Source organism: Scyliorhinus canicula, chromosome 23 (assembly GCF_902713615.1).
Source record: "Scyliorhinus canicula chromosome 23, sScyCan1.1, whole genome shotgun sequence".
In the NCBI taxonomy this organism is placed as follows: Eukaryota; Metazoa; Chordata; class Chondrichthyes; order Carcharhiniformes; family Scyliorhinidae; genus Scyliorhinus; species Scyliorhinus canicula.
In genome coordinates, this window is record NC_052168.1 from 8,173,309 (window position 1) to 8,190,816 (window position 17,508).

Below are 17,508 nucleotides of genomic sequence, written 5' to 3' on the forward strand. Positions count from 1 at the left end.
GGGGCGAGAATCCGCGCCGCGTAAAACACCCGGCTTCCACAATAGGAATGTCCGGGTCCGTGGCCGCTCACGGCGACAAGCTGCAGTGGTCGCGCCGTACACCAATGCCTTGTGCAGACCCGACCTGCTAGATAGTGCCCCCCTAGCCACCTCCTGCCAGTCCCACCCAGCCCTCGCGGAAGCCCCCCCAGCCCCCCGGGCCAGCAGCACGGCTCCCCGCCCGACTGTGCCGGCGCTGGGCACGGTCCGCAGCCACCACGCCAGGTTCCCAACCGACGAGGCCGCACGTCAACCACGCGATCGGGAACTCGACCAATCAGGGGTGGAGTATTGGGGGGGGGTCTTAAGGTCACGCGCTAACGACGTTCCAACGACGCACGACGCGATGACACCATTTCGGAGGGAGGGGGGGATACAAAACTAGCGTCAAACAGGCCCCCCCCCCCCCCCGATTTCAGCATCAGAAGGGATTCTCCCCCCGATCGCCGATTATGAAATCGGCTTCAGCGAACGGTGAATCCCGCCCCTGACTTTTTTTAAAGGCAGTAGAACCAGAGACTTTGAGTATTTTGAAGGCAAAGCTAGATAGATTAGTGATTAACAAGGGGAGAGGGGTAGGGTGAAAGGTTATCGGGGGGTCGTCAGGAGTGTAGGGTTGAGGTCACAATCAGATCAGCCACGCCTGCGCAGGATGGCGGAGCAGGCTCGAGTGGCCTCCTCCTGTTCCTGATTCACATGGATGTTCATCCCTAATTGCCCTTGAACTGAATGATCTGTCCGGAAATGCCATGGGGGGGAGGGGCAGTTAAGAGTCAACCAACGTCGCTGTGGGTCTGGAGTCACGTGTAGGCCAGACCGGGTAAGGACGGCAGATTTCCCTCCCTGAAGGGAACATGAGTGAACCAGATGGGGTTTTACGACAATCGAGGATAGTTTCCCGGTCGTCATTACTGAGATTAGCTTCATATCCCAGATCAGTTTAGTTTCCGCCAGCTGGGATTTGAACCCTCGTCCCCAGCGCGTTCGTCATTCCCAAGGAGGCGAAGCACCTGTAGGGACGTCGCCGAATCGATTTCGACTCACCCACTCCGAGGTGGCAAAATGCAAAACAAGCCTAAGAGAGGACCTTGCCACGCAAACATAAGAGTGTCTGCTCCGCCATTCATGAAGGTCATGGCTGACCTCCTACCTTAACCTTAACTAAGAGGTAGGTTCTTTACCCAGAGAGTAGTGGGGGCATGGAATGCACTGCCTATGGAAGTAGTTGAGTCGGAAACATTAGGGACCTTCAAGCGGCTATTGGATAGGTACATGGATTACGGTAGAATAATGGAGTGTAGATTAATTTGTTCTTAAGGGCAGCACGGTAGCATTGTGGATAGCACAATTGCTTCACGGGTCCTAGGTTCGATTCTGGCTTGGGTCACTGTCTGTGCGGAGTCTGCACATCCTCCCCGTGTGTACGTGGGTTTCCTCCGGGTGCTCCGGTTTCCTCCCACAGTCCAAAGATGTGCAGGTTAGGTGGATTGGCCATGATAAATTGCTCTTAGTGTCCAAAATTGGCCTTAGTGTTGGGTGGGGGTAGGGTGGAGGTGTTGACCTTGGGTAGGGTGCTCTTTCCAAGAGCCGGTGCAGACTCGATGGGCCGAATGGCCTCCTTCTGCACTGTAAATTCTATGATAATCTATGATTAATCTAGGACAAAGGTTCGGCACAACATCGTGGGCCGAAGGGCCTGTTCTGTGCTGTATTTTTCGGTGTTCTATTAACTCCAATTTCTCGTACTACCCTCATCTCTCGATCTCCACCTTGAAGGAGACAGTGTAGAGGGTGTTATATTCAGTATCCAGTCCGTGCTGTACCGGATGTTAAGGGACTGTGCCTCAGTAACACCTGTCCCAACAGTGCCTGACAGGGAAAGAGGCCCATTCGTTAGAACGCAGCGATAATATTGTGCGCAGATCTGGGCGCCGCACTGTCGGAGGGATGTGAACACGTTGGAGAGAGTGAAGAACAGATTGATAAGAATGGTTCGGGGGGGGGGTGGAGGGAGAAAGTTCAGTGACGAGGATAGATTGGAGAAGATGGGGCTGTTCCCCTGTGGGAGAAGGAGGCTGAGAGGAGATTTGTTAGCGATGTTCAAGATCATGAGGGCTGCCTGCGTGGGTTTCCTCCGGGTGCTCCGGTTTCCTCCCATAGTCCAAAGATGTGCAGGTTAGGTGGATTGGCCACGCTAAATGGCCCCTTAAGTGTCCAAAAGGTTAGGTGGGGTTACGGGGATAGGATGGAGGCATGGGTTTAAGTAGGGTGCTCTTTCCAAGGGCTGGTGCAGACTCGATGGGCCGAATAACCTCCTTCTGCACTGTAAATTCTATGTTGAGAACGGGGGGGGGGGGGGGTTGCAGATTTAAAGTGATTTGAAAAAGAAGCAAATGTTGATGCGAGAAAATCTTTTTCCACACAAGAGAGTGGTTGGGGTCTGGAATACGCGGCCAGGTAGTGTGGTGGAGGCAGATTCGAGAGGGCGTCGGACGATTATTCGAAAAGAAAGAATGTGCGGGGGTACGGGGGAAGAGGCAGGGGAACGGCACCAAATCACAATGCTCGTTTGGAGAGCCGGGGTGGACACGATGGGCCGAGTGGCCTCCTCTTGCGCCGTGACAGTCCTGCGGTTCCCAAGTGAAGCTCCTCCTGTTGCCGCGATTGAAATCCCTCCACGCAGGTACGAATGAAAAGACGGAGCAAGGCAGGTGAAAAAAAGAACAATAATTTATTTATTTTACAATTTTTTTTATTTTCTCGTGAGCTCCGAGTGGCGGATGGGACGACGCGTCTCCCATCCACCACCCGTGACCACCCACCCCAAAACCCAGAGTTGATCCGGAGTCTACCTGGATTTCACGCCCAGGCTGGCCGTCTCATTGAGCGTCTCCAGGACCTTCTTCTGGGCCATTGCCCTGCGTAGGTGTAGCTTGTAGTCCTCCATCAGGAGATCATCGTAGCGTTGCACTGCCATGTACATTTTTTTAATGACCAGTCCGGAGTTGAGGAGCAAACTTCGGGTCTGGAAATCCGAAATGTTTATTAGCCACCTGGGGGAACAAGGAGAGAAAGACTTTCATTTCCGCACGGCCAACCGGGTCCTCGGCCTGCGTCCCGGGAAAGATCTTCGCGGCCAATTCAGTACTTTCTGGCGCGGTTGCAATGCAGGAAACCGGGGCGGCGAATTTGCGCACAGCAAGCTCCCACAGGCCATAACGTGATGGCGACTGGGCCATCAGGGACGTAGGTGAGGGGACAAGCGCTGGTCAGAAGCGGTGGCGCAATATGAAAATGAAATAGTTAGCGCCGCCGCCTCACAGCGCCAGGGACCCGGGTTCAATTCCGGCCTCGGGTGTCTGCGTGGGTTTCCTCCGGGTGCCCCGGTTTCCTCCCACGGTCCCGAGATGTGCAGTTTAGACGGATTGGCCGTGCTAATATTACCCAGAAGGTTGTGGGGATAGGGGCGGAGGATTGGGCCGAGATAGGTTGCTCTAGCGGGGCAAGGGCCTGGCCAGACTCGATGGGCCGAGTGGCCTCCTTCTGCACTGGAGGGATTCTACGAGCCTATGAACACCCCTGCCCGTCTTCAAAACAGTACCGTGGAATATATAGGGTCTTGCCTTATTGTCACATCGGAAAAGCGGGCAGTGGTGCGCCCCCCCCCCCCCCCCCCCCCCCCCCCCCCCCCCCACGGTGTTGACAAACCATCCAATTATCCAATTTGTACGGGCCTGTGAGGCAAACACATCTGACACAGTCTACCAGGTGAAGACTGTGAATGCCAACGCAGTTCCCCCGGCTGCCACAACCTCTTCCTCAACCGACGGTGCTGCCATCTACCCAATTTGCCCTTGTCAATACTCCTGCGCAGGCGGAGCAGACAATGGAGGGAGTCCTGTCCCAGCATTCCGAGCAAGAGTGAAAGCCCTCAGGGAAGACCACAGGACCCAGGACGTTTAATAGCTGGGCTATTGTTTGCCTACGGCCGCTGGGTCACCTTGACCTCCTCCTCGGCTCCCAGCAGTAAAAACAAGGAAGAGAAAGAGCTACAACTACGGCAGCCAGGGAGAGGAACGTGTGCACGAGCATGGGCAGGCCCAGATAATGGTGTTGCGAGAGAATTGAAGAGGAGAAATAATAGTCATGTGACTGGCCAACCCCCCCCCCCCCCCCCCCTCCCCAACCCCCACCCCCACCCCATGCGATCAGACACAATTTTGCCCTTTAACCTCTTCTGGAGATCCCATGCCCAAGAGTTGGCCGATATCTTGTCATCTCCATGGTCAGGATTCCGCCCATGGCCTTTCGAGGTGCCAATGGCGAGGTCAAAAAGGGGGTCAGGCACCCGCACTGAGTGGGAAACGGTCACCCAGTGGCAGTGGGTTTGGCTCGAACTGGCCAATTACTGGCCAAGTTGGGGGGGGGGGGGGGGAGGTGGTATCTGTTATATTCCTTGCCTTTTCTCCAAGATAGCCAGATATGTAGCGTTGACAAAGAATATAAAAATAGTTTGAATCAAAACTAATTTATTTTATACTACTAATTTTGATTAGATTCGCACACTTTACTGAGTAGCAGATACTAAACTAATAACACTGAATCTGTAGTACAGTAATCAATATTCTCTCCAACTATTAAACCACACTATAACTTGACCTCGTGCCACATCTCTACAATGAATTCTCGCTCTGCTCTCTCCATGTTCTCCCAGAATTCCTAGAGATGCTGCCTTATATACAATTACTTAGTAACGCCATCTAGTGTTTGATTTACACGTAGTTTCAGATGTTAACCCTTTACTACACTGGCACTATACATATCATTCCAGCATCCTCATCCAATTAGAGTCAATAAGGGGCCTTTCAGCAGGCCCCAGTGTGGCGAGTGGGGGATTTTCACAGAAACTTCATTGCAGTGTTAATGTAAGCCTACTTGTGACATTAATAAAGATTACTATTGTACTGAAGCCTGCCCAGGTAAGGAGGTGAGTGAGTCATAATAGCCCTGGCAAAAATACTCAACAAGAACCACTGTTGGCTCGACACAAGCAGGTGGAATGTTAGGGAGATTGACATGGAGATTGGCTCCTTCCAAAGGGATTAGTCGAACAACTCTTTCCCTTAAGGGTCCCTTTCAAACCCGCAACCTCAGCCCATTAGGGCAGCAGACACATGAGAACACCACCGTCTGCAAATTCCCCCCTCCGAGTCACTCACCATCCTGGAGTTAGAAATATAAAGGCCGTTCCTTCGCTGTCGCTGGGTCAAAATCTTTGAAATGCCCTCCCTGACAGCACTGGAGGTGTGCCTACACCACCCGGACTGCACCGGGTTCAAGAAGGCGGTTCACCGCCACCTTCTCGGGGGGCAATGAGGGGTGGGCAATAAATGCTGGGCCCAGCCAACATCCCTGGGCTGAAAAAGATTAGAATAAAAGAAGAGGTATTTTCAGGAGCGGGGCCTGTTGCTGGCAGCTCTGACACCTACAATTGGTGCCTTCCAGCCCGTGTTGAGCGGCTATGCAATAGAAAAAAGCACTCGCGTAGGAAGCGCACACTCGAAGTGCCACTTCCCCAAGCCGCCAGCAACGTGAATCCTCTCCAGTAAGTGATTTAAAGTGTCCCGTCACATCTTATACATAGATATTAAATCGATTGTGACAGCTTTAATGTTCATCACAAGCAAAGTGCCTGGCACCAAATATCAAAATGCAGAGAAGTGGGGTGGGGGTGGGGGGGAGAATCAAACCCGGATCTTGCTTTTGGTTTCAGCTGACGGGCGTCCAATCTTACTCTGGGGAAGAGATGGTTTGGGAAATGGGGGGTCAGACGATTAGTGGACTTAACCCTTCCTAGGTAGGGAAATGGGGATGATGGGTGTATGGGGGGGGGTGGGGAGCATGGGTCAATCACAAGCAGCGGTCACTCTCCACTACCCACTCCAGGTGAATTCACGTCAAGTATGGCGCCCACTACGGCTATTCAACTGCTGAGGCATCGCGGCCGTACACAGCTGTTCTCTACAAATGCCCTTGGGTTGCAGCAAGGGGAGTGCCAAGCCCCAGGCAAACTGCTGCACCCCCCCCGCACCCTTCCCCCCCCTCCCCTCCAAACACACGAACGTCGTCCTAACACCCATCCTGACTTGTCAGTTGACAGGAGCTCCCCCCCCCCCCCCCCGGCCGTCCCTCGCCCGGCAACCCACCCCACCAACCGCCCCCCCTCCCCCACTCCCACTCCCCCCCCCCCACCTCCCCACCCCCTCACCTGTTCTTCAGCCCCGACGAGCCACAGATGACGTTGACGTTTTCGAACTGGATGCTGGTGATTTTGCCCAACTCGAAGGCGCTGGGGAGAATGCTCTCCACAGCCACCATGATGTCCTGGTGCGTGAGGTCGAGATCCGGCTGCGAGGGGCAAATGGGAAAGCCGTCAGCGAGGGTCCGCCTCCAGCTCATCAAGGTGGCCAACTCCCGCTTGGCCTTATTTCCTCACCTGCTTCCCAGCCCCCCCCCCACCCAACTTCCCCACCACCGGTTGACCCAACGCGTCCAATTGGGAAGCCAATAATCTGCTCCATCCCTGGTTAGATCATTCTTGACCGTCAATCAAACAACCCTCTTTCATTTTATGAATGGCATTTTTTTTTTGCAGCGCGGTAGAGCAGTGGTTAGCACAGTTGCTTCACGGCGCTAGGGTCCCAGGTTCGATTCCCAGGTTGGGTCGTTGTCGTGCAGGTTAGGTTAGGTGGATCGGCCAGGTTAAATTGCCCTTAGTGTCCAAATAGGTTAGGTGGGGGTTACTGGGTAACGGGGATAGGTTGGAAGCACGGGTTTAAGTGGGGTGCTCTTTCCAAGGGCCGGTGCAGACTCGATGGGCCGAATGGCCTCCTTCCGCACTGTAAATTCTATGATTAACTTCTGACCCCTGAAGATTGGCCACCCGAGTTTGACCTGTGACCTCCCCGACCGTCTTGGTGAACGACCCGAAGAGCGTCACCTTCCTTCCCCCACTTCACTCAAATCACACCGGAGGCGATTGATAATTTAATTCATTAATGGGATGTGGGCGTCGCTGGGCTGGGCCGGCGTTTGTTGCCCATCCCTAATTGCCCTTGAACTGAGTCACTCGCTCGGCCATTTCAAAGGGGGGCAGTTAAGAGTCAACCACGTTGCTGTGGGTCTGGAGTCACGTGTAGGCCAGACCGGGTAAGGACGGCAGATTCCCTTCACTGAAGGGGCGTTAGTGAACCAGGTTAGTTTTTTCTTTACAACGATCAATGATCACCATTACCGATTCTAGTTTTACATCCCAGACTTTACTAATTGATTTAAGCCTCCACCAGCCACCAGAATGAGATTTGAACCCGTGACCCCAGAGCCTGAGACTGGGCCTCTGGGTTACCAGTCCAGTGACATTGCCGTCATTCACCCCTGATGGCAGGGTTTGCCCTCGGGCTTTGGTTGAGAGCATCACATCCCTGTCTCTAGGCCAATGGCCATCACTTTCGTCCTCTCACTAGACTATCAGAGACATTCATCTGCTGAAGGTTTCAGAGTCTATCCTGTCCCCTCGCCCACCCAGGGGGGGCACTAGCCCCGCTGGACTGCGATTGGCACAGATGTCCCATTCATTTGGTGGCCAGGTTGCAGGTTCCTCCCAGCCGGTCCTCCCAGCCGGTCCTCCCGGCCGGTCCTCCCGGCCGGTCCTCCCAGCTGGTCCTCCCAGCCGGTCCTCCCAGCTGGTCCTCCCGGCTGGTCCTCCCGGCTGGTCCTCCCGGCCGGTTCTCCCAGCTGGTCCTCCCAGCCGGTCCTCCCAGCTGGTCCTCCCAGCTGTGGTACCGAGGGGTGCAGCCAATCAGAGGTGCCACCTTTTGGATCACAGAATCATAGAACTTACAGTGCAGAAGGAGGCCATTCGGCCCATCGAGTCTGCACCGGCACTTACAAGAGCACCTGCTCAAGCTCACGTCTCTACCGTAACCCAGTAACCTCCACTTAACATTTTTGGACACGGAGGGCAATTTAGCACGGCCCATCCACCTAACCTGCACATCTTAGGACTGTGGGAGGAAACCGGAGCACCCGGAGGAAACCCACGCACACAGGGGGAGGACGTGCAGACTCCGCACAGACAGTGACCCAGCCGGGAATCGAACCTGGGACCTTGGAGCTGTGAAGCGACTGTGCTAACCACTGTGCTGCCGTGCTGGATGTGATGGTGCACGGGAGGCTCTGCGGGTTCTCTGGGGTCGTAGCGAATGGTTCCCCCTTTCATTCAAAGAAGACAGCCGGGGGAGGGTGGGGGGGGGGGCGGGCTGCTGTTTTTGGGATCTTGCTGTGCAGTGGTTGGGCTGCCACATCCCCGGCATTGCGGCAGTGGCCTGCAAATTCTAAACAAGAGGACTTAATTGGCTGCCGGACGCTTTGAGACAAATGAGGTGGCGGGTGGGCCTTTATTTTGGTTCTTTGTCGCCGCACAAATAAATTGAGCCAATCACAACCGCCGCTGGGCGTAAACGATGTGGGGAGCGTCACGTCCCCGCTGGCCGCAAGCACCCCCCCCCCCCCCTCCGCCCAGGCTTATCTCAAACGGGGGCTGCAACGGAGGCAACACCATTGACCTCAGCTCCCGATCGCTACCCAAACAGCCCTCTCGGGGAAAGGTGCGTCCTGACCTTGCGGGGTCGGGCACTGGGGGGGCGGGCGGGGTGCATAAGAGGGCATCATGGCCAAACTGTCCGTGCCGCTCACCACCGGAGCTCCCGGGGTGAGGTACCAGGGCGTACCGGCTCCCGTAAATCTGGACTTCCTGCCAGGCTCCCGTGGGTGGGGTTGGAGGGGGGAGGGTGGGGAGAGCGGGAGGCAAATTTATTTTCCAGCTGTTTCATTTTCCCGAATGATCCGTGTGCCTAGAATGCGAGTCAGGAACGGGATCCACATTTCCACCTTTTCCCTTATGATAATAATTCCACAAATAATTAGCGCCTGAAAGTGCAATTAACTCTCATCACTCTAACTGTTAACCAACACCAGTGTGCGTGATACGGTTTAATCATTGGCTGGGGGAATCCCAGAGCTACTTTCCTGAGATGTTTGCCACGATCCAGGGACAGACGCATCCAAGTTATCCACGCCCGGACTCAGCCCAGGGATTGGCAATTCTCCCCACACACAGAGTTCTTTGCTCTGCCTTCACATGACCGCCTATCCCATCCCCTCACGCACACCCCCAAAACCCCACCCTTGCCTCCCCGTGCTCCCGCCATTGGCTGCCTTACCGGCCCATCGCCTAGGTGTCGCACCTTCCCACGGCCAATCAGAACGCGAGCGTTATCTGATTGGTTGACGCCGACCGTCAATCGAACAGAAATTAACTCCGCCCTCCCCCTCTCACCTCCAAAATGATTGGACCCAATAAACAGAAACCTCAAAGGAAAGGGGGCACATTTCTTCAAACTTTTCTTAAAAAAAACTTTGCTTCCAAAAAGGTGCCAGCATAATTCAACGGTGATTGGTTCTAGAATACGTCCGGAGAGAGACACACGTTGTTGAGGTTTTTCGGACAAACACCAGAATGCCAAATTTCAAAGGATCGCAACAATTCATGCCGCAAGAGAGAGGAGGATGCTGATTGGTTAGCTAGCCCGCCCCGATTGGCTGAGGCATCGCCATGGTGAACCCTCGGGAGCTCGACTGTGAAGGCTCGAATTCCCCTTGGAGGGATTGGTAACTCAAAACTCTCCCCCCGGAATGCTGGGGCCAGGGAACGAGACAGCTCGGTTCGAACGACCCCAGGGATTGTGGGACTCTGACTGCAAGGTCAGGGTGGAGGGAGCTGGGGTTGTTCCCCTTCGGAGCAGGGGGCATTGAGGTGTGAGTTGATGGAGGTGGGCAGGACGTTGACAGCCTTGGATAAGGTCGAAAACGTAAAAACGCAGAGACAAGCAACCCTCACCGGACATTCGACACAGATAGTCAGGGGCTGGGAGGCAGGTGTATCTAGAAACTTCCGAATTCCGGGCATTTCCATATCCAGTGATTCATATTTAGAAATGAATTGCTTCAGATGCTTCTTGCTGTTTAAGAAAAGCACAAAAATACACCATTGGGGATTAATATTTAACAAAGATATGTACACTGACTGGTGTCTCTCAGTCCTCTCTCTCAGGGAGATATCTGCACACTGACTGGTGTCTCTCAGTCCCCCCTCTCTCTATCAGGGAGATATCTGTACACAGACTGGTGTCTCTCAGTCCTTTCTCTCTCTCAGGGAGATATCTGTACACAGACTGGTGTCTCTCAGTCCTCCCTCTATCTCTCAGGGAGATATCTGCACACAGACTGGTGTCTCTCAGTCCTCCCTCTATCTCTCAGGGAGATATCTGCACACTGACTGGTGTCTCTCAGTCCCCTCTCTCTCTCAGGGAGAGAACTGTACACTGACTGGTGTCTCTCAGTCCCCTCTCTCAGGGAGATATCTGTACACTGACTGGTGTCTCTCAGTCCCCTCTCTCTCTCTCAGGGAGATATCTGCACACTGACTGGTGTCTCTCAGTCCCTCTCTCAGGGAGATATCTGTACACTGACTGGTGTCTCTCAGTCCCCCTTCTCTCTCAGGGAGATATCTGTACACTGACTGGTGTCTTTCAGTCCCCCCTCTCTCTCGGGGAGATATCTGTACACTGACTGGTGTCTCAGTCCCTCTCTCAGGGAGATATCTGTACACTGACTGGTGTCTCTCAGTCCCCCCTCTCTCTCTCGGGGAGATATCTGTACACTGACTGGTGTCTCTCAGTCCGCGCTCTCGCAGGGAGATATCTGTACACTGACTGGTGTCTCTCAGTCCCCCCTCTCTCTCGGGGAGATATCTGTGCACTGACTGGTGTCTCTCAGTCCCCTCTCTCTCTCTCGGGGAGATATCTGTTCACTGACTGGTGTCTCTCAGTCCCCTCTCTCTCTCAGGGAGATATCTGTACACTGACTGGTGTCTCTCAGTCCCCTCTCTCTCTCAGGGAGATATCTGTACACTGACTGGTGTCTCTCAGTCCCCTCTCTCTCTCAGGGAGATATCTGTACACTGACTGGTGTTGGGCCACCTGAACACACTTAGTCTAGAACAGGAAACACAATTTGTGACCATTCCTCTGTACCTACGCTGATTTGAAGATGGTCGATCGGCCGGTTTTAGTGGCATTGATGGTCTCGCTGAGGAGATTGAAACTCAATCTGGATGTTTCTCCGGGATCTGCACTCTGGATATTATCTGGGGGGGGGGGGGAGAAAAAAAATCGGATTTTCAGTGGTGATCGTGAAACTCGCAGATGGCACAAGGCGAACCAGTTTTCTGTATATGAGTGCGTGTGTGTGTGTCTGTGTGTCTGAGTACGTGTGTGCAGGTGTGTCATTGTGTGTTTATGTGTGAGTGTGGTTTGAGTATGAGCACACTTCTTTTTTAATTTAGAGGACCCAATTCTTTTTGTTTCCAATTAAGGGGCAATTTAGCGCGGCCAGTCCACCTAACCAGCACATCTTTGGGTTGTGGGGGTGAGACCCACTCAGACACGGGGAGAATGTGCAAACTCCACACGGACAGTGACCCGGGATCGAACCCGCTTCCTCGGCGCTGTGAGGCAGCAGTGCTAACCACTGCATTGCCATGCCGCCCGTGAATATGAGTGTACGTGAGTGTGTGTGTGAGTGTGCATCATTGTGTGTGTTTGAGTGCACATGTGTGTGAGTGCGTGTGTTTGTGAATGTGTTCGAGTGTGTAAGTGTGAGTGCGCGTGAGTGGGTTTGAGTGCATGCGCATGTAAGTGTATGAATGTGGGTTTCACTGTGTGTGTTTGAGTGTGTGATTGTGAACACATTTGAGTGTGTGAGTGTGTGTTGATTGTGTGTGTGTGTTTAAGTGTGTTGTGTGCCTGTGTGCCTTTGAGTTTGTGTCTGTGTGTTTGTGAGTGTGTTTGAGTCTGTGTGTGTCTATATGTGTGTTGATTGTGTGTGTGTGTGTGAGTGGATTGATTATGTGAGTCGGTCTGTCTGTGTTTGTGAGTATGTTTGTGTTTGCGCGTGTTTGTGAGTGTGTGTTTGAATCTGTGTGTGTGAGTGTGTTGATTGTGTGTGACTGTGTGTGTGAGTGTGTTGATTGTGTTTGACTGTGTGTGTGTGTTGATTGTGTGTGACTGTGTGTGTGAGTGTGTTGATTGTGTGTGACTGTGTTGCTTATGTGTGACTGCGTGTGTGTGTTGATTGTGTGTGACTGTGTGTGTGTTGATTGTGTGTGACTGTGTGTGTGTGTTGATTGTGTGTGTGAGTGTGTTGATTGTGTGTGACTGTGTGTGTGTGTGTGTTGATTGTGTGCGACTGTGTGTGTGAGTGTGTTGATTGTGTGTGACTGTGTGTGTGTGTGTTGATTGTGTGTGACTGTGTGTGTGGGTTGATTGTGTGAGACTGTGTGTGTGAGTGTGTTTGAGTTTGTGACGGTTTGAGTCTGTGTGTGTCTGTGAGTTGTTTGAGAGTGTGTCTGTGCATGTTTGTGCGTATGTTTGAGTCTCTGTGTCCATGCGTGTTTGTGAGTATGTTTGTGTGTGTGTTTGAGACTTGTCTATGTGTGTTCGAGTGAGTGTGTGTTTGAGTGTGTGTTCAAGTGAGTGCATATGAGAGAGTGTGTGTTTGAGTGAGTGTGTTTTTGAGTGAGTGTGTGTTTGAATGTGTGTCTGAGTGAGTGTGTTTGAGTAAGTGTGTGTTTCAGTGAGTGTGTGTCTGAGTGAGTGTGTGCTTGAATGAGTGTGTGTCTGAGTGAGTGTGTGTTGAGTGAGTGTGTGTCTGAGTGAGTGTGTGTTTGAGTAAGTGTGTGTTTGAGTAAGTGTGGGTTTGAGTGAGTGTGTGTTTGAATGAGTGTGTGTCTGACTGAGTGTGTTTGAGTAAGTGTGTGTTTGAGTAAGTGTGTGTTTGAGTGAGTGTTTGAGTAAGTGTGTGTTTGAGTGAGTGTTTGAGTGAGTGTGTGCTTGAATGAGTGTGTATCTGAGTGAGTGTGTGCTTGAATGAGTGTGTATCTGAGTGAGTGTGTGCTTGAATGAGTGTGTGTTTGTGTGAGCGTGTGTTCGAGTGAGTGTGTGTTTGTGTGTGTGTTTGAGTGAGTGTGTGTTTGTGTGTGTGTTTGAATGAGTGTGTGTTTTGTGTAAGTATGTGTTCGAGTGAGTGTGTGTTTGAGTGAGTGTGTGTTTGTGTGTGTGTTTTAAGTGAGTGTTTCAGTGAGTGTGTGCTCGAGTGAGTGTGTGTTTGAGTGAGTGTATGTGAGTGAGTGTGTGTTTGAGTCAATGTGTGTTTGTGTAAGTGTGTTTGAGTGAGTGTGTGTTTATGAGAGTGTGTGTCTGAGTGAGTGTGTGTTTGAGTGAGTGTGTGTGAGTGAGTGTGTGTTTATGAGAGTGTGTGTCTGAGTGAGTGTGTGTTTGAGTGTGTGTGAGTGAGTGCATTTGAGTCAATGCGTGTTTGTGTAAGTGTGTGTTTGAGTGAGTGTGTGTGTGTTTGTGTGTGTGTTTGTGTGAGTGTGTGTTTGTGTGAGTGTGTGTTTGAGTGAGTGTGTGCTTGAGTGTGTTTGAGTGAGTGTGTATTTGTGTGAGTATGTGTTTGAGTGAGTGTCTGAGTGAGTGCGTGTTTCAGTGTGTGTGAGTGAGTGTGTGTTTACGTGAGTATGTGTTTGAGTGAGTGTGTGTCTGAGTGAGTGTGTGTTTGAGTGAGTGTGTGTGAGTGAGTGTGTGTTTATGTGAGTGTGTGTTTGAGTGAGTGTGTGTCTGAGTGAGTGTGTGTTTGAGTGTGTGTGTGTTTGAGTGTGTGCGTGTGTGTGAGTGTGTTTGGTGAGTGTGTGTCTGAGTGAGTATGTGTTTGAGTGAGCGTGTGTTTGTGTGTGTGTCTGAGTTTGTGTTTGAGTGAGTGTGTGTTTGAGTGAGTGTGTGTTTGAGTCAGTGTGTGTTTGTGTGAGTGTGTTTTTGAGTGAATGTGTGTTTGTGTGAGTGTGTTTTTGAGTGAATGTGTGTTTGAGTGTGTGTGTTTGAGTGAGTGTGTGTTTGTGTGAGTGTGTGTCTGTGTGAGTGTGTGTCTGTGTGAGTGAGTGTGTTTGAGTGAGTGTGTGTCTGTGTGTGTGACTATTCTGATGTGGTCCAAAACCCCAATTTTTGATTAAGGTCCAGGGTGAGAAACTAACTATTTGCATTTGGTAAAACAGTGAGTAAATGTTACTGTCCCACAGGACTGATAACGCTGACCGCTAGTCAGTTTCTGTATTAGAACAAACTTTAACTGAACACTGAAATAAACACATTAGCAACAAGAAAATAGCACAGTAGCACAAGTGGATAGCCAGGGTCCCAGGTTCGATTCCCGGCTTGGGTCACTGTCTGTGCGGAGTCTGCACGTTCTCCCCGTGTCTGCGTGGGTTTCCTCCGGGTGCTCCGGTTTTCTCCCACAGTCCAAAGATGTGCGGGTTAGGTGGATTGGCCATGATAAATTGTCCTTAGTGACTAAAAAGGTTCGGAGGGGTTATTGGGTTACGGGGATAGGGTGGAAGTGAGGGCTTAAGTGGGTTGGTGCAGACTCGATGGGCCGAATGGCCTCCTTCTGCACTGCATGTTCTATGTTTACAGTTAACAGGTACGGCATCTTAACTTGCTTCCTGAAACCTGCCTCTACATTCAAACCATTTGTTTCAAACGCCACTTATATGTAAAGTTAGCAACCAGGTTTTACTTGCTTATCTTCGTGCAGAGTCCTTGGAGAGAGGAACCTTTTTTTAGGACCAAGCTCAAAACCTTCCGCTCAGCTTGGAGCCTTTGGTGACTGTCTGTGCGGAGTCTGCACATCCTCCCCGTCTGCGTGGATTTCCTCCGGGTGCTCCGGTTTCCTCCCACAGTCCAAAGATGTGCAGGTTAGGTGGATTGCCCGTGATAAATTGCCCCTTAGTGTGCAAGGGTTATGTGGGGTTATGGGGAAAGTGGGGGAATGGTCAAAGGTACGGTGCTCTGTCAGGGTCGGTGCAGACTCGATGGCCCACTCCCCCTACCCTATCCCTCTAACCCCACCTAACCGGCACATCTGCGGACACTAAGGGGCAATTTAGCATGACCAATCCACCTCACCTGTACATCTTTTGGACTGTGGGAGGAAACCGGAGCATCCGGTAGAAACCCACGCAGACACGGGGAGGACGCACAAACTCCACACAGACAGTCACCCGAGGTTGGAATTGAACCCGGATCCCTGGCACTGTCAGGTAGCAGTGATAACCACCGTGCTGCCCCGACATATTGATCCCAGTGACAGTGTGTGTTTGAATGTGTTTGTGTTTCAGCGTGTGTGTTTGTGAGTGCGTGTACATGAGTGAGTGTGTGTGCTTGAGTTCGTGTATTTAAGTGTGTATGTGTGAGTCAGTGCGAGTGTGCAAGTGAGAGCGAGTGAGTGTGAGTGCGTGTGTGTGATTGTGAGTGTCCTTGAGTGCGTGTGAGAGTGAGAGAGTGCGAGTGTGAGAGTGTGTATGTGAGTGAGTGTGTGATTGTGAGTGAATTTGAGTGTGCGTGTGAGAGTGTGAGTGCAAAGTGAGAGTGTGTATATATGTGGGTGATGTGCGAGTGTGCGTGTGTGTGTGTGTGTGTGTGATTGTGAGTATATTTGAGTGTGTGTGTGAGAGAGTGAGTGTAAGTGTGTTAATGTGTGTGTGAGTGACTGTAAATGAGTGTGAGTGTGAGTGAGTGTGATTGTGAATGTATTTGAGTGTGAGAGTGAGTGCAAGTGTGAAAGTGAGAGTGTGTTAATGTGTGTGTGAGTGACTGTGTCAATGAGTGTGAGTGTATTTGAGTGTGTTTGTGAGAGTGAGTGCAAGTGTGAAAGTGAGAATGTGTTAATGTGTGTGTGAGTGACTGTGTCAATGAGTGTGAGTGTATTTGAGTGTGTTTGTGAGAGTGAGTGCAAGTGTGAAAGTGAGAGTGTGTTAATGTGTGTGTGAGTGACTGTCTCAATGAGTGTGAGTGTGAGTGTATTTGAGTGTGCTTGTGAGAGTGAGTGCAAGTGTGAAAGTGAGAATGTGTTAATGTGTGTGTGAGTGACTGTGTCAATGAGTGTGAGTGAGTGTGCGTGTGATTGTGAGTGTATTTGAGTGTGTTAATGTGTGGGAGTTAGTTTTGACTGTCGTGACGTCAGTGGGCCGTCTTATACCCGGTTTCGAAGTGCCCTGTAGTTTAGTAAACGTCGACTCTGGCTCGGGAATAAGAAAATTGAGATGTTATAAAAAAAAGTAGAAACCAATCCTGTCATTTTCTAATACGTTGCAGCTCGAAAGGATCGAACACTGAGGGAGTGCTGCACTGTCTGAGGAGCCATCTTTGGCTGAAACCTCTGCCCTCTCAAGTGAACGTGAAGCATATCACCTGCCCGTTGTGTCGAGGAGGGGCAGGACAGCCCTCCCTGTTGACCCTGGCAATATTCACCCTTCACCTGAAATCATTATTGCGTGGCTGCTTGTGGGAGCTTTCTGTGGGCTGCCTGGGTGCCGCCTCTCCGAAACAGGAGCTGGGGGAACACTTCAAACATTCCGCATTGGCTGGAACGTACCTTCGGGAATCCCGGGGTAAACGAAAGGCGCCATATAAATGGAAGTCCTTCCCTTTTCCTCGATTGTGCGCCTGAGGCCTGACCAGGAGGGGGGGGGGGGGAAGAACAGAGGGTGAAAATGGAGAGGGGGGACGTCAAGAGGAAATGGAGGGGAGGGAACGAAACCTCCCCCTGATCGGCCGCCGTGCCCACCGGAGATGAACTCACCCAGATTTTTGATGGAATCCATTTTCAATTCACCCTCCCGCCCTCAGTGGGGAAAAAAAGAGTTCTCGAATCGATTGGAGGAATCTCCAGCGTAGGGAGGCAGATGGCCACAATGGGTCAGAGGGTCCTCTGAGCTGAGGCCCTATCGCTGTGTGATGTTAAGAATGTGGAGAGTAGCTAACTAACCACACCTTCCCCTTGCCCCCCCTCCCCCCCCCCCCCCCCCCCCCACCCCCCCACCCTCCCCACCCCCTCCATTGTGAAGTCAGGCAAGAGTTCAGACCTCTCTGTGATGCAATGTTCCCATTGTGAGGCGGGAACTCGGAAACTCTGGGTCAAACCTTTCGGCCCTTCCGGGTGCCGTGCACCCCGTCGGAAATTCAGTCACGGAATGCGGGCGTGGCTGGCCGGGCCTAACGTTTATTGCCCGTCCCTAATTGCCCCTTGAGCCGCCTCCTTCAACCGTAGCGGTCTTTGTGTTGTTCAGCGCTGTTCGGGAGAGAGGGGGGGGTGGGGTTCCTGGATTTGTACCCGGCGGCAGTGAAGGATATATTTCCAAGTCGGGACGGTGAGTGGCTCGGAGGGGAACCTCCAGGCCGTGGTGTTTCCCAGGCGTCTGCTGCCCTTGTCCTTCTAAAGGTTAGAGGTCCCGGGTTT

At 52.1% G+C, this 17,508-nt stretch overlaps 1 protein-coding gene across 2 annotated transcripts; it reads right to left on the reverse strand.

Moving 5' to 3' along the window:
- Positions 1-2,751: 2,751 nt before the first annotated feature.
- LOC119956511 (putative uncharacterized protein C19orf81) lies at positions 2,752-17,041 on the reverse strand. Of its 2 annotated transcripts, none has more exons than XM_038783793.1 (5): positions 16,852-17,041; positions 11,197-11,305; positions 9,998-10,118; positions 6,308-6,447; positions 2,752-3,092 (listed from the first exon to the last, which is right to left on the reverse strand). In XM_038783793.1, the coding sequence occupies exons 1-5, from the start codon at positions 16,871-16,873 to the stop codon at positions 2,888-2,890; spliced, it is 597 nt and encodes a 198-aa protein (XP_038639721.1). In that variant the 5' UTR covers positions 16,874-17,041; the 3' UTR covers positions 2,752-2,887. The 2 variants fall into 2 exon arrangements, with proteins under 2 accessions (XP_038639721.1, XP_038639722.1); XM_038783794.1 differs by having other exon boundaries at positions 11,193-11,305.
- Positions 17,042-17,508: the final 467 nt, after the last annotated feature.

Bases quoted from the DNA above. Each gene is read 5' to 3' on its own strand.
- LOC119956511 (XM_038783793.1), bottom strand. From the start codon at position 16,873: ATGGATTCCATCAAAAATCTGG. The intron at 11,306-16,851 runs GTGAGTTCATCT...CCCCCCCCCCAG, and splicing joins GGATTCCATCAAAAATCTGG to ATAATATCCAGAGTGCAGAT. The intron at 6,448-9,997 runs GTGAGGGTTGCT...TGCCCCTCGCAG, and splicing joins CTATCTGTGTCGAATGTCCG to CCGGATCTCGACCTCACGCA.